Source organism: Kwoniella pini, chromosome 6 (assembly GCF_000512605.2).
Source record: "Kwoniella pini CBS 10737 chromosome 6, complete sequence".
Classification (NCBI taxonomy): Eukaryota; Fungi; Basidiomycota; class Tremellomycetes; order Tremellales; family Cryptococcaceae; genus Kwoniella; species Kwoniella pini.
Genome location: NC_091721.1, coordinates 402,359 through 423,423, shown reverse-complemented (window position 1 = coordinate 423,423; position 21,065 = coordinate 402,359). Strand labels below are relative to the sequence as shown.

The window sequence follows — 21,065 nt, the reverse complement described above, 5'->3', positions numbered from 1 at the left end:
CTGACACTTTCATAAGATATGAATCATAAAAGTTGAGGTGGATGAGCGTATATTTTAACTTTTGGGATCATCTCATATCGAGGACGCGTTCAGGGTTTCAGCGTTTTAATCATGTGGTCACAACGTGTAAATTGAGATATACTAGAGGAGATAATCATATAAAGTCCGGGCTTGTACTTACGTATTTACGTCAACCTTGTTTTGGCTGGACAAGATAATGTATTTTGTATAACCTTTGTAATGTTAGATATACTATATTCATACCCACCGATTACTCATACTTCGATCATGATATAGCAAATTGTGACAACTAATTTATTACATCTGAGTGAAGGTCCTAAATCACATCATGACTAGTGAAATTAGCGATGGCACTTATCCTATTCAATTCGCTCCTTCGATTACATCTCAATGGGGCGCCAAGAAAAGAAGAAGGGATGAAGATGATTTGATAGCATTTCGATGTAAGTAGTTGATTTAATTCCTCCAGCTTACCTTGTAATGCGACAAGTCAACTGAGTACATCGTCATTTTCATTCACATAGACAACTTCAAGCCTGCTTCCATAACTCCTAATACACCTGGGAGTTATAACGTTTCGTCTGGAATAGGAGGCAGCGGTCAATTAGTCTTTGATACCAATGTAAGTCCATTAAAGTCAACTGTAATTATGTTGAAATCATCAATCAGCTGATACATGACATTCACACAAGACCGGAATACAACAAGTCTTCGATGTAAGGGAAGAAAATAGTAAAGCTAGGGAATGTGTTCTAATCTTCAACGAAGAAACCAAAGTAGGTTTCTCTTTTACTGTTCAACAACCATCTTGGACTTTGTGAAAAGTCATATACCTTCAAATATCACACCTACTTTGAAAGCTATACATAGGCTGATTATATGTTTTTATCTGACATAGTCATTCACCCTTCATGCATTACCGTCAACACTCCATTTAACACTTAACAGATCATCAAGACCCAAAGCTCCATCTGTAGCATCAATCTCTTCCTCAACCTCTTCGCGCTCCATTCCTCTTTCTAAAGCTCAACAAAACTCGAAAGCTGAAATCGTACCAGATGATGAAGAGCTTGGAGGCGAAATAGAAGAAACTCCAAAAGTCAAACGATCTCGTCCTTCAGAAATTAGACAAATGAAAAGTGGAAAAAGTTTACCAAGAAAACAACCACTTGCAACAGCTCCTATACCTTCTTTCAGTACATCAAATACAACAACAACAACGAAAAAAGCAACTAAAGCTAAAACGAAAGGAAAAACTACAACTAAAAAAGGATCGTCAGTAAAAGGAAAGAAAAAACTTGAAACGATTGAACCTGAGACTCCCACGAAATTCAAAAGTTCTGAATTTATTGAAGATTCAGATGAAGAAATTGCTAATTCAGAAGCTAATAACCCTACAGAAGATCAAGAATTTGATGAATTTGCTAATTTACTTGGACAATCTTTGGCTCAAGGTGATGAAGATGATAGCGAAGAAGAGGAAGATGAAGATGACGAAGATGATGAGGATTTAGGAGGTGCTAGATTGGTTGTTGGTGGTAGTTCTGCTGGTGAGTATTCTTATCTTTTCCAAAAAGCAATGTTAGCTGATTCTCGCTCCGTTTGATTTAGCCCTTGATGATGATGGATCTGAGTGGATCTGATTATTCGACTTTGTTATAGTCATTCGACTTTGTCTTCTGACCGAATGTATCAATTCAATTGTATTTACGCCATGTCTTACCATGTAACATGTATAATCATCCTTCATGTATATGTCTATAGATATAGTCAATCGGTGCCACCTTCCGGCGATAATCATCTCGGTCAACCGGAGTAGGGTAATAGTATGCGGGGCTCATTTAATGTTTATATAAATCTCAGGGTAATTCATGGGTGGCGGCCGAGTCAAGAGTAACTTAGTGTAACACACAGCAAATGAATAATCTTAATGGGTGATATATCTATCTTTAGTTCTGATATCAAGAGAAAAGAACAACTTTATTATGAGTTTCATCTCTTTAATCGGTGTTTGAATAAAATAACATCTTACAAATCATCGTCATTTACCTTGATTAAAAACTTGCTGTACATCTCATGAACCGCATAATAAACCAATTATTGAATATTGTCCAAGTCTCACTTAATCAAGCTTAGTCGGTCATCGGATAATTCTCTCCCGGACCGATCGAATCGACCCACCTGATAAATCCAAGTCAAGTCTCCCTTGATCCTTCATCTTTCATCCTTCATCCTTCATCAATCTCTATATCACCCGCCCTCCAGATTTCTATTTCTCTGCGCATACGGTCCAGTCGGCTTGTCCCTCTATAAAAGCAGCACAACTCTTAGCTGCAAGATGTCCTCTTCATCTCATACGGTAACCTCTGGGTGGTACACCAATGCATAGTACGTATCTGGCAATCCCTTGACTCTTGATCGTAACCTTCTCACTCCCTTGGCATCTGCATACCTTTCTCGATCATACGGGCCTTTCATCTTTCCGCGATCTCTCAATTCAATCTTAGTTGATTGAAAGAGACTGACAATTCCCACAGTTCAGGACCATTTCGATCTACCCGATTGCGTGCGCCATCGTTACTACCAGGATCAGCCAGACGTCCAGTCATAATTCCTGTTCAACAAACACTTGTTGTTGACGTTGCTCATAATCATACCCATACTACAACGGGAAATTCGGAAGATAATAACAAGAATGTTAAAAGGAGAGAAACAATTTTCGGTCCTGATGTAGGTGAAGATGATGAACCAGGATGGACAGAAAGTAAAAATCAAGAAATTGGTGTAGAAAAAGTAAAAGAATGGGTTGAAAGATCAAAAAATGAACAAGGTTTACATGCAACTACAACTTTACAAGCTTTAGTTAATTTAAAAAGACCTACTTTACTTTTACAACAAATTGAATCTCATTCTTCAATTGAAGAAACTATAACTCCAAATAGATCTTCAATTGAAAAAACTGATGAAGAAGATATTACAACTATTTCTACACATCCAGTTACATCTTCTCCACAAAGAAATTCAACAACAATTCATAAAAAAAGAGATTCAACTCAAATTATTCAAACTACTCCTTTACATACTTTGAATTTTAAATATGATGCTACTACACCAATGGTTAGAATTCAACTTGAAATTTATCCAACTCCTAAAGACCCACTTTCAAGACTTTCTCTTTCTGAAGAAGAAGAATCAGAAGGTGCTAAAGAAGTAGTCGAAGATCATGAACCGAAAATCATTTACTCTGGTTTACATCCTGGAGGATTTGATCAAGGTTTCACTTTACCTTATTCTAGCGCTTTGGACTTAAGCGATGCGATTATACCTATTGAAGAACAACAAGCTCAAGAACAGGCTCAACAAGATGCTGCTGCCGCTGCATCAGCAGGAGCAGGGGCAAACTTAAACGAATCACCCAATGCCGAAAACGCGAGTGTACCAGAACCTGTCGTTACTCCTCCCGAGGAAGGTGGAAGTCGATGGAGAAGAGGTTTATTCAGAAGAAATAGAGAGGAAGATATCGAAAACGCTGCAGCAATTGAAATGACAAACCGTGCTAATGCAGCAGCAGCTGCGAATAACGCTACAACTGGTCAAGCTGGTGAAGGTGAAGGAGCTGGAGAAATTCCAAAAAAGAAAGAGATCGAAAAGGGTATGAGACTTTTAATCCGGATTGATGGATTAGGACCAGAAGGTCAAGCTCTTCCAAGGAAAAACGCTCAACTTACCCATATTCTTATAAGTGGAACTTGGGTATCAGATCATAACGCGTCAACTACCGATACTACTCAGCTTCAACCTCAACCTTGGGCCGGTAAGAGAGTATGGGTAGTCAAAGTCGCTAGAAGAGAAGCTGTTATTGGTTCGCACACTTTCCTTCTTAAGGAAATCTACGGATTGTCATCGACTTCGACTTCAACTTCCAATAATACTCAATACCCACCTACAGCTGATGATCCTTACGCGTCAACACCTAACGAATGTATCGTTTGCTTAACTTCACCAAGAGATGTAGTGCTTTTACCATGTAGACATCTTGTAGTTTGTAGAGACTGTGCAGTTGGTATGGTAGAGTACGGAGCAGGAGGTAAAGTCGGACGAAGAGAAGATGGAGAAAACACTACTGCTGAAACTACCGCTGGTGGTGCATCAGGAGCTGCCGCTGGAACAAGTGGCGGTACAGCAAATCCCACACCACAAGTCGCTGGCGGAACCACCACGGCAGGAAGGGAAAGAAGGAAGAAGAAGGTCAAAGGATGGTATTGTCCTGTTTGTAGACAGCGTGAGTAGTTGTCTAAATCCCTGTTTATTGATAAAATCGTATATTAATGGTTTTTTATAAAAAAAATCTTAGCATATACATCATTACTTCGACTTGCTTTACCTGAATCTTCAAAACCTTCAACTGGTGAAGGTGAGGAATCAAATGAATTATCTAGAGTACCATCTAGAGCCTTATCAGTAAGAACAACTCGAACTACAAGATCAATATTAGCACCTTCAATTGCACCTACTTTACCAGATGGTGCTGAAAGAATGTTAGATGAATTAAGACCTGATGATGTAAAAGCTAGAGATAGTGATAATATTGAAGATGATCAAGATGATTTTATTTATGAATCAAATCAACAAGAAGAAAGACCTCAATTTGTTATCAATAATGATAATGATAATGATGATAATAAGAAAATTGAACTTGAACATAAAGAAAATATTTATAATTCGAAACAAGAACAAGGAGATGAGCAAATCAGTATTGGTAATTCGAATGCTTTTGATTTAGGTCAACCTTTAAATGATGTAAGGAAGAGTCAAGAAGGTAAAGGATGGAAAGAGGTTTAATTGGTATTTTTTGATTATTTTTTGTGTTCAAGTATTTTTTTGGAGAATTTTGATTTTAGTTTGAAGATTATATTTGTATTTTTTAAGTTGTTATAGATAAATCTCGTCATCACATCAGTTTCATTCTTAGTTTATATAAATCGAATAGGAAAAAAAACAACAATAATAGTATTGAAATCGAGATTGATTAGTCAATTGTTAGAGTTTTTGAAAATAAATAGTTTACAGAAGTTTTCTTAATTAATTCGTATTTATGATTGTATGAATAAAGATATTTCTCCTTACAAACGAATTGATCATTTTCATAGTTAATTACTTTTTGTAATTTACAAGATTTAAATATACTTTTCATATATTTCATTGATTAATAACCGTTAACTTATAAAATAAGATAAGGTTTTTATATAATGAAATATCCGAAGGAAAAATTGTAGAAAACATTTTAATAATTCAAATAGTTTTTGAAAATGTAATATATATGTAAAATGACAAAAACCGAAAAAAGGAAAACAAATTGTTAATATCGAAATTCAAATAAAGTGAAATTCGAGATATATGAATTCATACAGTCAAAAAAAACCAAAAATCAAAAAAATCAACCAAATTCATTCCAAAAACAAATAAACTCTTTTCCTATTATTATCAATCCTTTATCTACAATTTTTATTTTTCATCAAAAAAATTCCATATTCAAAACAAGCTCAAATATATGATTTAATATTATTAAAATTATTGTACCCAATCACCAGAATATTCTGAAGAATGTCTTTTATGTCCATTTTTACCAATACCATTAACATTAGCATGACCAATTTCATGATTAATTTGATTTTGTTGATTTATTGATAAATGAGCAGTATCATCATCATCTGATTCATCTTCAATTGTACCACCAGGTGATCTAGATCTTTCCCATTGTTTAAGTTCTTTTGTGAACTGAAAAGAAAAAATTTAAACCAAAGTCAGCTTTTATATACTATCCAAAAAAGGCATTCATATACTTTCAAAAAAAAAACTAACCTTATCAAAAGCCATACTTGCTTCTTCACTACCTTCTTCATCTTCTTCAATATCATCATCTTTATTATTATGAATTCCAACTTCAAGTAAAGTTTGAATTCTATTTTTAGATTGATCTAAATCTTCTCTTAAAATTTCTAATTCTCTATCAGATTCTTCTAATCTCATTCGAAGTAATTCAACTTCTCTATTTCTAGCATTTAACACATCTTGTGAAGCTTTATAATCTTCTTGTAATTTATTATGTTGATTTTGTAACTGGTTCAGCTTTTTGTTTAATTCAATAACATTTTCATTCATACCCATATTTGAAGGCGTTGATCTACCTGATAAATCTCTAGTTCTTGATCCAGGTTGACCTCTTAAACCATCTAATTCAGTTTGAAGTGTCGTATTGGTAGCCTTTTGTTTGTTCAATTCATCCTGCCAAGGATATCAACATCTCATTAGAATAAATTCAAGAGAAAGAAAACTCACCTTCATCCTCTTCAACATCTTTTCGGTTCCTTTCACATATCTCACTGCAGTTTGATAATCATTCTCAACAGCTTTGACCTTTTCTCTATGTTGAGCTTCCATATCCATTAATCTCTTTTCTAAGTCTCCTACTCGTCTATCGTTATCACCTGTGGGAGTAGGTGATCGCATAGAAGAAGCAGTTGGAGATCTAGCATCTTTCAACCTTTCAATCAATCGACCTAAACTCTCAACTTTATCTTCAGCTTCTTCGCATCTCATTCTCAAATCTTCTATTTCCCGTTGTGCAGCTTCGTTAGCTCTTCCTCTATCACGAAGTTGAGTTTCCAACTGCGCAGAAGAAGGAGTTGAAGCTTGAGCAGCGTTGTCTAAATCATTATCTGATACTGCAATACCATGATCCGCCAATAAATTCCTCAAAACTGTTGAACGAGTCTCTAAATCCGTCAAGTGGAATTCTTTCTCTTTCAATTCTTTATCTTTCGAAGAGTGTATTTCCTTGTATTTGGAATTTTCACTCTGTAAATTGAGTAATTTCGTTTTGGACATTCGTAATTCCCCTCTCACGGACTGTAGCTTACTTTCCAATTCTCTATTTTTAGTTCGATGCGACGATACGCCAGATTCAGCACTGTCAACCCTTTGACCTGCTTCTTTCAACATCTTTCTCAAAGACTCAGTCTCCTGTTCTAAAGCTTTGATTTGATCTTGATATCCTCTCGTATGTCGACTTTCGTCTGCTCTCATTTCTTTGTGCGAATCTAGTATCTCACCTAAGCGAGAAGTAGTCACTGCTCGTAGAGAGTCAGCTTCTTCTCGAGATTGTGTCCAGGCATTTTCGACTTCGCGGAATTTCTCTTCTGACAATTCGACATCGCGAGTTTTAACTTCTACTTCAGTCCTCAACTCTGCTAGTTCCTCTTCAAGAGAAGCCACTCTCGTATTGGCTTTAGCATAAAGATTCTCCATCTCAGTCGTCCTGACTCCAGCAGCTGTAAGAGCGGCTTGTGTTTGTTGGATCAAAACGATATTATCGTCTCTGCCTCGATTGGCCTCTTCAAGCTGAGATTGTAGATTGTCTTTCTCAGCTTCACGTTGTTGAACAGTGGAAGAAAGGGTGATGAGTTTTTCGGTATGTTCTCGCAAATTACCTTCATGTTCAGTGAGCTTTTCGTGCAACTGTTCGATTTCCTCAACAGCTTCTCGATGGGCCTCTTCAGCTTCTTCAGCTCGTTTCAAAGTTTCAGATTCCCGTTCGGTTGAGGCAGAGTGAAGTGATCTGACATTGTTGACAGATTCAGTAACCGATTCCAGCTCTTTTTGCGATGCGGCGTGAGCTACGGATATCATGCCGATCTGCTTCTCCAGCTCAACTATACGTTCTTTCTCTACTCTTGCCAAGTCGATAGGTGAGTTCGATTCAAGGGTGGCGATTTTGGCTCGATAGAAAGCGGCTTCTTGTAATGCCCCGCGTCGTAAACGTTCAGCTTCCATTGCTCTATCCGAAGCAGAACGGATTTGAGCTATCATGTCGTTCTACAGACCCAATGTATGTCAGCTATGCACCAAAGAATGGTTTTCCAGTGTCTACCTAACTGACCTGTATATTAGCCTTTTCCTGCTTCAATCTGACCAACGCATCGGTAAGTCGATGTATTACAGCTACATCCCTTCCTTCGCTTTCCTCAGACTTCTCCGGCAAGCTCAAGTCCTCTTCTTCGGAAAATACGAACCCTTGTTGTACCGCTCGGGATAATATGACTTTCAATGCCAATTCTCTCTTTTTTCCTTGATCAATTTCACCTTCTTTCTGTTTTAGCTCCCTAAGTAGATCTTGCGCACCGGAAAGGGAAGAAGGTCGATTATTGGCAAATCCGTTTGCCGAGGTTGGTGATCTACCATAATAGAATGCATCAGGCGGAGGAGCGGGTCTTTCACCATCCAACATTCTCAGCCTCGGCGAGGGGGATCTCGTTCCTAATATCGAAGGATTGAACCCGGTCTTCACATTGGATGGAGGAGAAGAAGGGCCGTTATGCGTCGGCGAAGTCACTCTAGCACCGTTATAAGTTCCATTAGATGGTGATACAGGTCCATTAGTAGGTGACATCGCTCTTCGATACTCTTCGTCACCTTCTCGTTTTGGTCGTTGAGGCGGCCCGCCGTTTGCACGAGGTGTAGCCTGCGCGTGCTGAGCTAGATCTTGCGATTCTGAACGCGGCAATGCCGCACCGAGAGACTGAATGTTCGGAAGATTTCTTTCACCTCCCGTTGTTGGAGAAGCCGCTCTAGCCAGACTGTCTATTGACCCAGAAGTTGGTAAACCTCTCTTCACCGATTGAGGGGTATCATTTACCCGTTGTTGTTTAGGAGGGGTTTCGTCCCTGGGTGAAACACGCTGACCTTGCGAAGCTTCCTGGTCCTTTTGTGGCTGTTGACTGGTGGATGAATTTGTGGAGTGATTTTGAAGTGATGAAGGGTTTCGAGGTGGTTGAGTATCAGGAGGATATTTGATCTTGCTAGTATCCAATATGTGGATCATGCTGGGATCATCTCGCACTTCCGTCAATGCTTGATTGGCTTCTCCACCAACGATGAATATTTTGCCAGCAGCAGCGACCATTGCATGACCAGATCGAGGCGTGGGTGATGGACCCATGTTCTGAAACATGTACCATCGTTGGTCTGAGAACAAGGGTCGATGTCAGCTAGACGCTCCCTAAGCGATAGGCGACTGCTAGCTTACTTGATAACTTGAAAGCAGCCAGATCACCCAAATCTTTCCCCTTCACATCCCTTCCACCAAAGACATAGATTGTATCATCTACAATCGCAGCTGCATGACCTTCTCGCGGTAGTGGGATATAACCTATACATGAAAGTTCCGTCCATGCTCCGGTGTTCACATCGAAAGACCAGGTATCGTTGTAATGATAGTTACCATCGGTACCACCAAATCTATCTAGCTGTGAGCAACGAACGTCAAGAAGGGTACGGCTTACTCACAAGTAGAGCTTGCCGTTATTACCAGCGACGAAGATATGACCTGTTCTCCTCGGCGGCGCAGGAGTGGTATACTGTATCTGCTCCCACTTGTGTGTTGTTCCGGACACTGCGATCAAGATCAGTTATTGTGACCGTACTAGCGAATTGAGACCCCGTTGATGTCAGCACCTACGTTGTTTGATATCGTACATCCAGAGGTCATTCATGAACGCTCCATCCGCCTGACCTCCAAAAACATAAAATCTACCTTCCACCAGGCAGACCGCATGACCGTATCGCCCGACTGGGCCTTTTTGTACCGGTAAACTCGTCCATTCTTGCGATCCTGCATTGAACGTTAGCTAAAATCCCTTTCGACTTGAGTAATGACCCCTTCCTCAACCTCACGTAAGTCCAATATATACAATCCTTCATCTTGTGGATCATCTACATTAACCTTGGTATCTCCTCCCCAAACTATCATTATTCTATCTGCCATTGCACTAGCATGCCCTACTCTAGGTATAGGGGCATCACCTTTAGTTTTCACCGGTAAAGTTTCACATCCCCTTATATCCATCGACCACAAATCATTCCTCACTCTCTCGTGTACTAATCCACCAAAGATCAACATATGTCCCGAATGACTTGGGAAAGCAGGTACACTCAATCCGTACCTTGGGAAAGGGGACTGAGGAGCGGATGGTGGTGAGGTTTGGGGATGATAGGGAACCAACGGTCGAACCATCCATGGATAAGACGTATTATTTACCATAGCTGATGGATATTGGCTTGACGAAGACACTACTGGAGAAGAATTACTAGGTATACGTTGTTGAGGTGCTTGAGGGTGAGGAGCATTGGGACCGGGATTGGGGTATCTTTGTTGAGGAGTTTGAGCTGTTTGCGGGGAGGAGTGATCGTGTTGCGAAAAAGATGGGCCATTCATCATAGGGGCTTGGCCAGGTGCCATCTGAACGCAGTGTCAGCTTTCGCACTCCTATGCAAATGTTGTCACGACTAACCGGACCGGAAGTCATCCTTCTTCCGTTGACCATGGGCGGTGTATTCTGACCCTGAGGGCCTACACCAGGTTGAGGTCCAGCATAAACGGACGGTCGTTGAGGTTGGTTAGGCATACCTGCCAATTGTGAGGGGTTGCTGTATCGCGAAAAAGATTTACGTCGAGATGATGGCATAGTCATCGTAGGAAGAGATTCATGACGCAGTGAGCCACAAAAAAAAACAAAGAGAGAAGGGATGAGCAGGTAAAATTCATCAGCTATTGATATACTTCTATTTACACCTTGGCGGTTGTATACAGGTAAGGTATGAGATGAGACAACGGAGCTCCAATGAGAGGTAATATCCTGACTGAATACGCCATTCTATTCAGACAGCTTGAGACATAATCCTATTCAGTAGGTCCCGCGAAGTATCCTTCTCCCGAGTATAAAAGTCGAGTGTCTTTTCAATTTCAAGCTACCCCTTCTATCCCTCAAGATCTCCTGCACCACAATAGAAAGATTGGAAATATTACTCACTTCACCGGCGGACTTGGTCCAGGACCCATATCACTGGCCGGAGCTACATCCTTCTCCTTGGACTGCTTCCTCTTGAATAACGACATCCTGGAATTTACTAATTAAGATGGAAGATGAACGATCGTGCTATATCCGCATTCGTTATTCTCGTCGAAAAGACTGAGCCTAAAAATTCCATTCGCGTAAAATTTCGTCAAAGTCGTATTGAAGCTCGAGAATCCCGATATCGTTAGGGCATCAGAATGTGATAGAGTCGAAATTTGGCGGATTGACTGAGAAAGACTGGTCAGATTAAAGGTCCGTTGGATATCGTAGATTACGGTTGTTGACACCTCTTATCAAAGGTATAATAGCTACTGACTAATAACTCTAATCTTTTGGCAATTGTTGTCGTGTTTGGTGTTGACAGAAATTGAAAGTGTTTCAAGGAGGTTGGATTTAGCGTTAAATAATCAAAATCGAAGGACCCAAGCGCGATATTATCGACTATACTATAAATTTCGCAACGATGATATGATAGGACCAGCCTACTCCGATTTTTTGATGGCGATGATCAGATAGGATGGTTAGTATAGTCCAAGATTACTATGCACTACTCTTGATGACCCGAAGTAAAGTAGGACAGGTGAACAATAGAGTTAGAGTGAATATTCAGGGCGAATTACGAGGTGGCATAAAGAGAACTTGAAAAGCAATACGCGTCAAAAGAAAAGACCGAAAAGAAATCACATATTACGACTTCTAAATCACGCGTTTAAATTGTATTGTACTGTATATTGAAGTATAAAGGTTGAGATGTCAGCTGTTTCAATGTCACCTGGTTGATCATCATCCCATCCTCAGTCGCTACAGTATGGTTTCAAGTTCAGTAGTGCTTTGCATAGACTAATTGGGAATGGGCACGCTCTAGAAGAAACGTAATAGCGCACAATCTAGGCATGAAGTCACATCTGTAATAACAGTTCCTCTGACTACTCCCGCAGAGAATTCGCTCGCCCCGTAGTAAACTCTTAACAAGACACTGGAATAGGCTTTTCCTTGGTGGTGCAGAAATCACATATAAGGATGCTCTGTCACGATTTCTTCCTGGAATGAAACACAATATATTTGACACTTTGAGATGTTTTATGGCAGACGCGCCACAAAGCACAAAAAGATTATTATGATACAAGTTTATACTCTATGATGAGAGTTTAGGAAGAAATTCGAACTCAGGGCTTGTGACGAATACACGGTTTGCTCTAGTAAAAGGCGAGAGCATAATTCGCTAATGTGTTCAACACCCCCGGCAAAGAATCTGAAAATGTTTTGTAGCATATATACTGCACGTCCAAAAAACGGTTTAAGCGTATATCCCGAAGCCGCTCGCTTGGCTGTTGTGCGAATTGCCAATTTGCTCTATATCACTGACTCCTCGAACACATTTGCATGTGGTTTTGAATGCTTCAGAGGTACGAGCGGGCATCCAAGCCAAAGATGAGCTTAGTGGGTATGCATTGTTCAATTGTGACCGAGCAATGCATTACTTATATACATACTGTATTGTACAAAATACATAATTTAAACATGCACCTCTACATTAAGACATAGGGACAACATCTTAAATATCCTTCAATAATCCCTTTCCACCTCTCCTGGATAAAGTCTCTGAGAGGTTCATTCCACTTTGTTGTTTGAAGAAAGCAGCATTGGCTTGTTCTTGACCATATTTAGCCCTCATTTTCTCATCTTTCTCACTCTCCCTGCGTTCAGCTTCCGCTCGTTCAGCTAATGATTTGGTCCTTTGATCGTACAATTGGGTCGCTGAAGATTGCATCGCTGCTAATCTGGCTGCTCGCATTTCATCAAGAGATTGTCCATTACCATTTGTGCTGGAATGATTACCGTTAGACTGCGATGAAGGTGTATGTCGAGAATGTGAAGAGGATGTTGTAGGTCGATCAGCCATATCTAATGCTGATGGTCTAGATGGGTGAGGTTTTATATCTCTCGATGAGTCAGAATACTGTCTTGGCGGTGGAATTCGAGGATCATCTCTTTCTTCTCGTTCTCGAACATGCCCGTTGCCATTCCTGTGATCATGACGATGAGATCCACCATTCCTATCGCTACCACCACGAGATCCACTTCCTATGAGATTATCATCCCGGTCACGGTGTCTATCCCTCTCATCCCTATATCTATCCCTACTCCTACTTCTGTCTCTATCATCCCTATTACGACTCTGCCTCGGACTATCGTCCCTATATCTCCTTTCAGACCTTCCATAATCCTTTTCGTCCCTCTCTCGTTTTGGCGAGACCGATCTTGATCTATTCCTCTCATATTCCCTGCGTCTCCTATCATCTCTGTCCCTATCATAAGAACTTCTACTATGCCTCCTATCTCGATTATCGGAGTAATCAGAAAGAGGTGATCTGTCGCGTTTGTCGTGTCTCTTCGAACGACGATCTTCCTTTTCGGCCTTCTTTCTAGCTCTTCTCTCTTCTTTATATTCTTTACCCGATTTCTCCTTCTTGGCAGCTTTGAGTTGTTTTCTAATATCAGGTCGATTCATCAATGCAGCTAAAGCAGCTTGTTCTTGCTTCTTGATAGCCAAAAGTGGATCTTCTCTAATTTTCGAAGCTGTATCTCTTGCAGAATTGGCATTTTGTAAAGCAATAAAATCTTTATGCGTTGCTCCGACCTTTGTACGTTGTGAGGTTAGCAAATACCTTACCAGTAAGGAGCTCTTCTCAGGAATTGGGAAAATACTTACATCTTTATCACCTCTAGCTAAAACCTCATCTACTCGTTTTTTACCTAATAAATATTCTTCCATTTCTCTATCACCCAATTTTTGACCACCAAGAGCACCACCTTCATTTCCAGGAGCAGCATACATCCAATCCATCTTCTCAACCCTCTTCTTACCCGTAGAAGCTTCTTGTAATCTTTGTAATTCTGCTAATTGTCTTTCTTCTTCCCTTTCCTTCCTCAATTGAGCTAACATCTTCTTTTCTTCATTTGCAGATTTCTCAGCTTTCCACACTCTTTCCTGATTCACCAGGAGCACTGGATGCCAGGATTTTTTCCTAAATCACGTCCAATATGGTCAGCATGTCATATCGTGGCATTAGGATGTGCATATGATACATTCGTGTAGAGAGAGATGACTTACATGTTAAGATCACCGCCACCCATTTTGACTTAATTTCTCACTGTCTTACAGGCCGAGCCGAAGTGTTTGAGAAGTCCGAAATCCGTGACCCTAGCTAGGTGATGGCTAGATAGAGAATCCCTTCAAATGCTCGATGAGAAAAGATACGCTATAGAAGTATGATGTTGTGTGAATGCACACTTTTCGAGATATGGACGAGCGAAGAATAGCAAAATCACAACACCGCAACCCACGATAACTAGGTGGCGACAAAGGTAGCATAGGCACACATTCTTCGAGGCATCGCGCGCGCCTAACATGACTCATGTAAACATGATTAAACCAGTTGCCTGACCCGCTTAGTTGAGTGTCCTACATTCTGCACATTTCAACTCAGGCTATGCATACAATTTCACTATTGCTACAAAGAACTATGAATGGAACATCAATCTACATGCTTAAGCATCAACCTCAACACCATTCTCGGAGAGAACCTATTGATACCAAAATCATTAGCTACCTGCCAGATGTTACAAAACTATCGGACTACTTACTTGTCTAGAGTGTTCCTTAGCTTCTTCACCAACGTTAGGGTTCTTTAACGTAGCTTTGTGACCACCAATGACGTTACCCTAAAACTCGGTCGAATCAGTACAAACTGGACATTGAGGCGTATCACAAATCACTCACGTCGTTTTTGGGCCTGTCCTCAGCGGCAGATTCAACCTCGGTTTCACCTGAGCCTTCGATTTCATCGACGACTCTGCAGCAAGTGTACGTTAGCGGAAGATGCCAGTAATGATTTATAAGTGAACTCACTGCTTGGAGTGTTCTTTGGATTCTTCGGGAACGTCGTCATTGTTGATAGCGGCTTTGTGGCCTCCGGCGACTTGTTTAGCGGACATTATGTATGAAATGATTGGTTTGGTTTGAGTCGAAGAAATTTGGGGTTTGAATGTCGTGGAATTTGTTTGATGGGAAGTAGGATGAAAGCTAATTCAAAGATTGGCTGTGTTTATATACCTTTCCGGAAGAGTAATGTTCAGCTAGGATCGACTTGAAATGACGTCGGACAAATCGGAATCGGTTGATAGTTGACATAAACTGTATCGAAGATGACGAAAATGATTACATGATTGATGAGTATAATCGGAATGAATTATGATGATTCGTCATTAAATTACCAAATTTCCGGGAATCGAATACCAGAACGGTACTCGATTTAGGTAAAGTTTACTGGAAACTATCGATCGGTTTGTTGGAATTATAGGGAGCCCCATCGGTTCTACCGTTTCCTATCCGATTATGTTACTTGATCATCTTTTGGATATAATTACATACCGAGACTAAACCATTTAGAGGAGCGAATTGTGACGCAAGGAGCACAAGTCTAATTTAATGATGTGATTTTCAGGAAATGAAACAGTTTGTCGATCGAAAAGAAATCAGAAATCGCGTCGATTTTGATCAACATGATTATTTCAGGGTAAAGTACATCATCGCATTTTCATATCGAGGCTAATTTATCTATGATCAAGTTTGAATGCCCAGCAACATGCTATGCATTGGTAATACAGCGAAGGCAGTCTATCTGGAACGTACGGGACCTTCACTTAACTGCAGACGGGCTCAAGCACGCGCAGGAGAGAGAATTTCATGAGTTGCCTAAATCGTATAACTAATCGTACAGATCGTTGCGATGCTTTATCAGTCGACAAAGTAAGTCACGTCCGCGTGTCGTCAAATTCGTACATTGCTACGCACAAGATCAATGCTTGAATTCAGTACAAAAATTGATAAGAAGACTATCTATATATTTGATCCTCCGTTCTGGCTCACTCGACCCCAGCTCACTCAGCCTGCAATCCAAACTCGAACCTTATTCAGATCAGGTCATTCGCGCCTTTTTGGACTTTACTTGCAATTTCCTTCGATTGCTAATCTTTTGACATCTACCATTCACCAAAGTTGAGCCTTTCTTACAAGCCGACGCCACACACTGACCACGTATACAAGTAGAAGCACCCAAAGCAGCCCCAATCGTCGTACAACTAAAAACCATACACATGTTGGTCAACGACGTTGCTGATCTGCAGATCATATTTGACTCACTCTTCACCAGCATCAGAAGTTGTATTACCATATTGACCAAACATGCATCCACCACAAGATTCCAACTCGGTCGAAGTGTTCAAACACTAGAGGAAGAATCAGGACACATATCACTTAGGCTTCAATAGCATGTAAGAGGTCGAGATACTAACTTCGTAGCTCTCTTCTTGGCCTTGAATCCGACAAGCTGTTAATCCGGATGGGCAGTACTGAGTATATCTTTGAGACACGATATCCGTAGGAAGTGATTTTCTCCTACTCAGCCCAGAAGCTTTGGCAGCTGGATAGAGCTGTCAGCTATGATCAAGTAGTGAGACTAAAGCAGTGCGAAATCATTTACCCGCAGTGTGGTAGAAAATCTGAGATGGTAATGACAAAGCGCCAAGTCAACATTTTCTTTAGCCTATAGCAGAAAAGTGAAGACTTAACTTACAAAGTAAGAAGACGGAGAACAAGTGACTTCATTTCCAATAGAATCTAATTTATCTGCCGCACATTGACAAGTATAATAACCATTTTGCTAAAACCGAATCAAACAAATTATAATTCTTATCAGAAGAGCTTTAGACAGTACAACGTACGGAAAAAAATGACTTACAGGAGCTTCGATAAAGGTACCTATATAAGCACCCCTACAATTATTAAAGCAATCTTGAGGATTCACCACAACGAATGGCATAAATCCATCATTATCATATGACACACTATCAGTACATTCTAACAGATTAAACGAAGTAGTCACTACTCTAACGCTGAAATCCGAACTTGTGGTACATGTTCCTGAGTAGTCTTGACCACTTGTCATTTGAGGTCCTGTAGGGAAATTGTTTGAACAAAAACAAGCTCCATCGCTTGCTCTCCATGCTGCGTATGTGTAGTCAGAACTACCACAGGTAGTCTATTAGATTCGGAAAGGTTTCATCAGCTCTCAAATGGTTTCGACTGTCTATTCGCGCAACTGTGCGATGCTACAGGCGACATAGGATAAGATTAGCAGATTCAGAATCTACTCACAGAACACTCAGCTGCATTCGCTGGACTACCCTCGCCTCCCCCGGTTCCGAGTTGGGTTACAAAAGTTACCCCGTCATCCGAATAACAGCCTGCAAAAGTATTATCCGCTAATACCGTTTGTGCGTATAGCAAAGCTGAAATGGTCAATAGCGAGATAGAGGCGAATGTGAGTGGTAGCATTATTGGTCAAAACTCGTGAGGGTCAGATATGTCGAATGAAATTGGGGGAGAGAATCAGACAGATGTAGGAAATATTGACAATATTTATACTCTACTCTTAGTGTGTGTTGCGCACCACTCTAATTCGAGTAAACAACAGCCCAGTTACGGCTCAAAGAAAACGGCCTAACGAGAACCTGCATGCCAAGCAGCTCAGGATCGAATGCCATCGTCGACGCAACCAGTATGATCTACATCTAATCAAGGTGAGCTTTCAGGGCAAAGGCGATTATGCATGCACTGTTTGTTTGGTCTAAACTCTTCAGATGGGTTATGGTTGATTCCAAACAAAGCCAAATAGGAATAAACTCTCGGTCACTATCGTAAATTACGGCATGACTTTTGGCGTTGTTTGATCGTTCATAATTTGAAACCCTTTGTATTCGTGTCTGATGGGACAAGGATTACAATTGTGTCTCTTGCTCTGGAACTCATTGGCAAAACGGATGTGGAGACGTTGCGTGCCGTGTGGTGGATTCACGTTCTCTCGACTGACTCCCATCATACACATGCGTCACCAATCTGCTTCTTGTCTTTTTCTTAAGTTTCCTATTTGCAGCGAGGTTTCGCGTCTGGGTCCGGTGTCCTCAATATAGGTAGTCTCTCAGTTTGTCTGACAACCTGAAGTGGTGCCAGCAACGAAAATGAGATACATGTGGACCTTTCTCAACATAAATAGACTACTTTCGCTATTTGCTGAATTTTCTGGGGCGGATTAAGCCAAAAACTGTTTGACAGCCATATCGATATCACTCTTTTCCGGCTTGATCTCCCCACTATCCACACCCTCAATGACCCTTTTCAGAGCTATGGATTCGGACACAGTCTCAGTCTTGAGCCATACTCTACCATTGAGTCCTACGGCTATTTCAAACGGTATCGTGCTTGCCAAAGCAGGAAGAACAGGAAATTTGGAATTAAGCAGACTATGTGTTGGAAGTGTATCAGTATACCATATGTTCATGAGCACGTATACAATGCGAAACGGGTAGACCTACTGTCGACATAGCTGAAGAGAACAAGAAACCATGAGGCCACCTTTCAACTCTCCAAAACCTTCCGCTTTACCCGTATTGGGATCGAAACATTCTATCTCGGGTTCCATATCTCTATTTGCGAGCGATACTCTAGCATACACTAGAGTTCCGACCTGACTCAGAATTGATCAGCCAAGCATCCCCGCTAGGCTTCCCTTGTCGCAATTAGACATATTCAAGGAATGATGTGGACGGTAACCCACTTTGAGATTCGGTTTACTCCTTTTCGTTGCACCTTCAAAAGCCAATCCTTCTAACGAAGCCATTTGAGAAGAGCCTAAATCCACTCTATACCCTTCAGCATGTCGAGCGATGATGGTACCTAACACCATGTCTTTCTGAGCTGGTATATACTATATGCAAGGTTCAGCCAATCGACCTGCAGATCATGGGTTGAAGATGATGCCGCTTCACTAACTCTTTTTGAATTGCCTTCTACCCAGTACTGTTCACTCTTTTCTTTCCCTTTGAATGAGCTCAACAGTCCCAACCTCGTGGAAATGATCGCTGGCGCATCGTCTGATATGGGTGTTCGGATTCGAGAGGAAGAAGCGGCAAGACCCGGACCTAAAATTACGGGTTTTGAGGAGGAAGGAAGTGGTATCGAATCTCCAGGTAGTACGACAGAAGCCATTGTGATAGTACGGGAATATTTTGCGTGACGAGTTCAAAATGAGGATAATTAGATGTCAATTGTGCGAATACTTAAGATTTGAATGAAATCACGAAATGACGCTAATCGCAAAATAAAAAAACGAAAGTGAAGCAATCATATTTGATCCCGTCCTCCCCGAGATCACAAAGACCACTTTAGTAAACCACCGTAGCTGAGTCATTGTTATTTGGACTATATGGGTACTTGAGCATACATTTCATGCAGGGAGAATAATCAAGTCATATTGGTAGATCAGCAACCAGATGTGCACACCATGAGCTGTTATTCACCTTGATCAAGTTGACACAAAGGACAGTAAAGCTCGAAGGCTGTCGATGACACCTCTATCCTCTCATTCATAAGTCAGGACGATGTCATATTGTGTAATCAACGACATACATGCTACTCAACAACTCAATCCTTTATGGCTCCACAACGACTCGTGAGTCAGAGACGACTTCGATGGACGTTCTTTTCACTGGTGGAGCTGTTGAAAGGATGGGTTTCTCCGTGCTTTATCGTGAATCGACTCGATTTTAAGGTATATATACCGTCCGAATTTCGTCCCTCTCATGATTATTTATTTTCTTCGCCACTTCAGATTGTATTCAATCTATTACCACAACAACTCAATAACTCATATACTTATACTTAGGCAGATTTCATCAGTATGGCTTTAGTATCTACACACGCTCCCACCTCATTCGTGCCTTCCAGCATGCCTGACACCCTACCTTACACTGACACTGATGACGATAGCCGTCATGTAGGAGAAATGCTCAACCCTGACGGTACTGTTACCGCTCAAGGTGCCAGATTTTTCGATGAACAACGAAGGAGAATAACCGATAGAATCAAATCCTGTGCAACTGATCATGACTCAAAAAAATTCATCAAATATATGACAGAGGCTCTCGACCGTACCATTGAAGATGGCATGGAGGAAGAAACCGCCCCGGGTGTTCATCAATATATCAGAACCTACCTGGACTCTTGGCAGGAACGTGCTCCCGTGGCGGCAAAGAAAGCTGAGGATAAGTACAACGCCATCATGCAACACAGAGAGGTATACAGAGATGCCCATCAGTCAGTCACGGCACAAGTGAGTATGCTTTCAACGGCTCAAGCTCAAGTATGAGAAGTAGGAACTGACCATGTATTCTATTTGTTACAGGACACAGCTGCTTCCGGCTCAGGCCAGCTACTCCCTGCTTCCTGGGCGACGAATCCAAGACCCAAATATCAACTTACCCAGTATCCTAGTGAAGAGGAATCCGGCTCCGACTCCGATTATGGTTCTGGTTCTAGCGGCTCGACTGCTATATCTCTCTGTACTGGTGAACAGAATACTATCAACAAAGTACCTGACACTCAAATCGTTGCTAATGATCCCAAGATGCATCATTTGAGAGTTATCGGAAAGACTGCTCATCCTAGTCTTTTGCCAGCTGACTCTCAATTCGCTGATAGTGAGCTTGTTTCGGGTACTCATGATAATGCTCAGAAACCTTACAATCAAGCTCTCATCAAGCCAATGAATGATTGGCTAGCTTCAAGACATGGACAACCATCCTTCACTCAGGGTAATGCTACCGGAGGCGATCCTGTCAGGTCCATCTCACCCTTCGTGCGACAATACAATCAAAGTAACAGCACCAATGGTCGATACCCTACTTCGACCTTTTCTCATGGTAATAAGATCAATACCGGCACTCTCGCTAAAGCGATGTCAAACGTGGAGAGCCTGTTTGAATCCCTTGCTGCTAGCATGAATCCCGATCAATCTGATGTTGTAAGATACAAGAAATCTAATCCAGATGGAACTTATCAACAAATGGGTGCTGCTCAAGAAGATGGTGAAGATGGGTCGAGAACCGAAATTACTTTCCATTCTGGAAAAAGGGGCAATACCCAATTTTCCTCTTTCTCTTCCTTGACCACTTTTGGTGGTCAGCCTCTGATTGCTAGTGCTGCTTGAGCGACCGCAGGAATAAGGCCGT

The 21,065-nt window shown here is 41.1% G+C and overlaps 8 protein-coding genes across 8 annotated transcripts; 3 read left to right on the top strand and 5 right to left on the bottom strand.

The window, feature by feature from the left end:
- Nucleotides 1-349: 349 nt before the first annotated feature.
- I206_104616 (uncharacterized protein) lies at nt 350-1,664 on the top strand (the record flags this gene model as incomplete). Its single annotated transcript, XM_019153915.1, has 5 exons — nt 350-464; nt 546-643; nt 714-797; nt 920-1,571; nt 1,633-1,664. 5 exons carry the CDS (start codon nt 350-352, stop codon nt 1,662-1,664), a joined length of 981 nt encoding a protein of 326 aa, XP_019012655.1.
- A 695-nt stretch (nt 1,665-2,359) lies between these two features.
- On the top strand, nt 2,360-4,863 carry I206_104615 (uncharacterized protein; the record flags this gene model as incomplete). The annotated part of the gene is made up of 3 exons (XM_019153914.1): nt 2,360-2,409; nt 2,559-4,303; nt 4,376-4,863. 3 exons carry the CDS (start codon nt 2,360-2,362, stop codon nt 4,861-4,863), a joined length of 2,283 nt encoding a protein of 760 aa, XP_019012654.1.
- Nucleotides 4,864-5,592: 729 nt separating this feature from the next.
- On the bottom strand, nt 5,593-10,550 carry I206_104614 (uncharacterized protein; the record flags this gene model as incomplete). The annotated part of the gene is made up of 9 exons (XM_019153913.2): nt 5,593-5,799; nt 5,884-6,306; nt 6,361-7,896; nt 7,961-9,045; nt 9,107-9,318; nt 9,367-9,472; nt 9,539-9,691; nt 9,754-10,318; nt 10,371-10,550. The coding sequence occupies 9 exons, from the start codon at nt 10,548-10,550 to the stop codon at nt 5,593-5,595; spliced, it is 4,467 nt and encodes a 1,488-aa protein (XP_019012653.2).
- A 1,939-nt stretch (nt 10,551-12,489) lies between these two features.
- Nucleotides 12,490-14,072, bottom strand: I206_104613 (uncharacterized protein; the record flags this gene model as incomplete). The annotated part of the gene is made up of 3 exons (XM_019153912.1): nt 12,490-13,575; nt 13,648-13,963; nt 14,050-14,072. 3 exons carry the CDS (start codon nt 14,070-14,072, stop codon nt 12,490-12,492), a joined length of 1,425 nt encoding a protein of 474 aa, XP_019012652.1.
- Nucleotides 14,073-14,486: 414 nt separating this feature from the next.
- On the bottom strand, nt 14,487-14,933 carry I206_104612 (uncharacterized protein; the record flags this gene model as incomplete). The annotated part of the gene is made up of 4 exons (XM_019153911.1): nt 14,487-14,522; nt 14,583-14,660; nt 14,719-14,791; nt 14,848-14,933. The coding sequence occupies 4 exons, from the start codon at nt 14,931-14,933 to the stop codon at nt 14,487-14,489; spliced, it is 273 nt and encodes a 90-aa protein (XP_019012651.1).
- Nucleotides 14,934-15,942: 1,009 nt separating this feature from the next.
- I206_104611 (uncharacterized protein) lies at nt 15,943-17,334 on the bottom strand (the record flags this gene model as incomplete). Its single annotated transcript, XM_019153910.1, has 8 exons — nt 15,943-15,980; nt 16,033-16,079; nt 16,141-16,226; nt 16,293-16,420; nt 16,481-16,499; nt 16,574-16,660; nt 16,739-17,038; nt 17,155-17,334. 8 exons carry the CDS (start codon nt 17,332-17,334, stop codon nt 15,943-15,945), a joined length of 885 nt encoding a protein of 294 aa, XP_019012650.1.
- A 754-nt stretch (nt 17,335-18,088) lies between these two features.
- Nucleotides 18,089-19,044, bottom strand: I206_104610 (uncharacterized protein; the record flags this gene model as incomplete). Its single annotated transcript, XM_019153909.1, has 4 exons — nt 18,089-18,299; nt 18,372-18,523; nt 18,614-18,763; nt 18,829-19,044. 4 exons carry the CDS (start codon nt 19,042-19,044, stop codon nt 18,089-18,091), a joined length of 729 nt encoding a protein of 242 aa, XP_019012649.1.
- Nucleotides 19,045-19,735: 691 nt separating this feature from the next.
- On the top strand, nt 19,736-21,043 carry I206_104609 (uncharacterized protein; the record flags this gene model as incomplete). Its single annotated transcript, XM_019153908.1, has 2 exons — nt 19,736-20,167; nt 20,240-21,043. 2 exons carry the CDS (start codon nt 19,736-19,738, stop codon nt 21,041-21,043), a joined length of 1,236 nt encoding a protein of 411 aa, XP_019012648.1.
- Nucleotides 21,044-21,065: the final 22 nt, after the last annotated feature.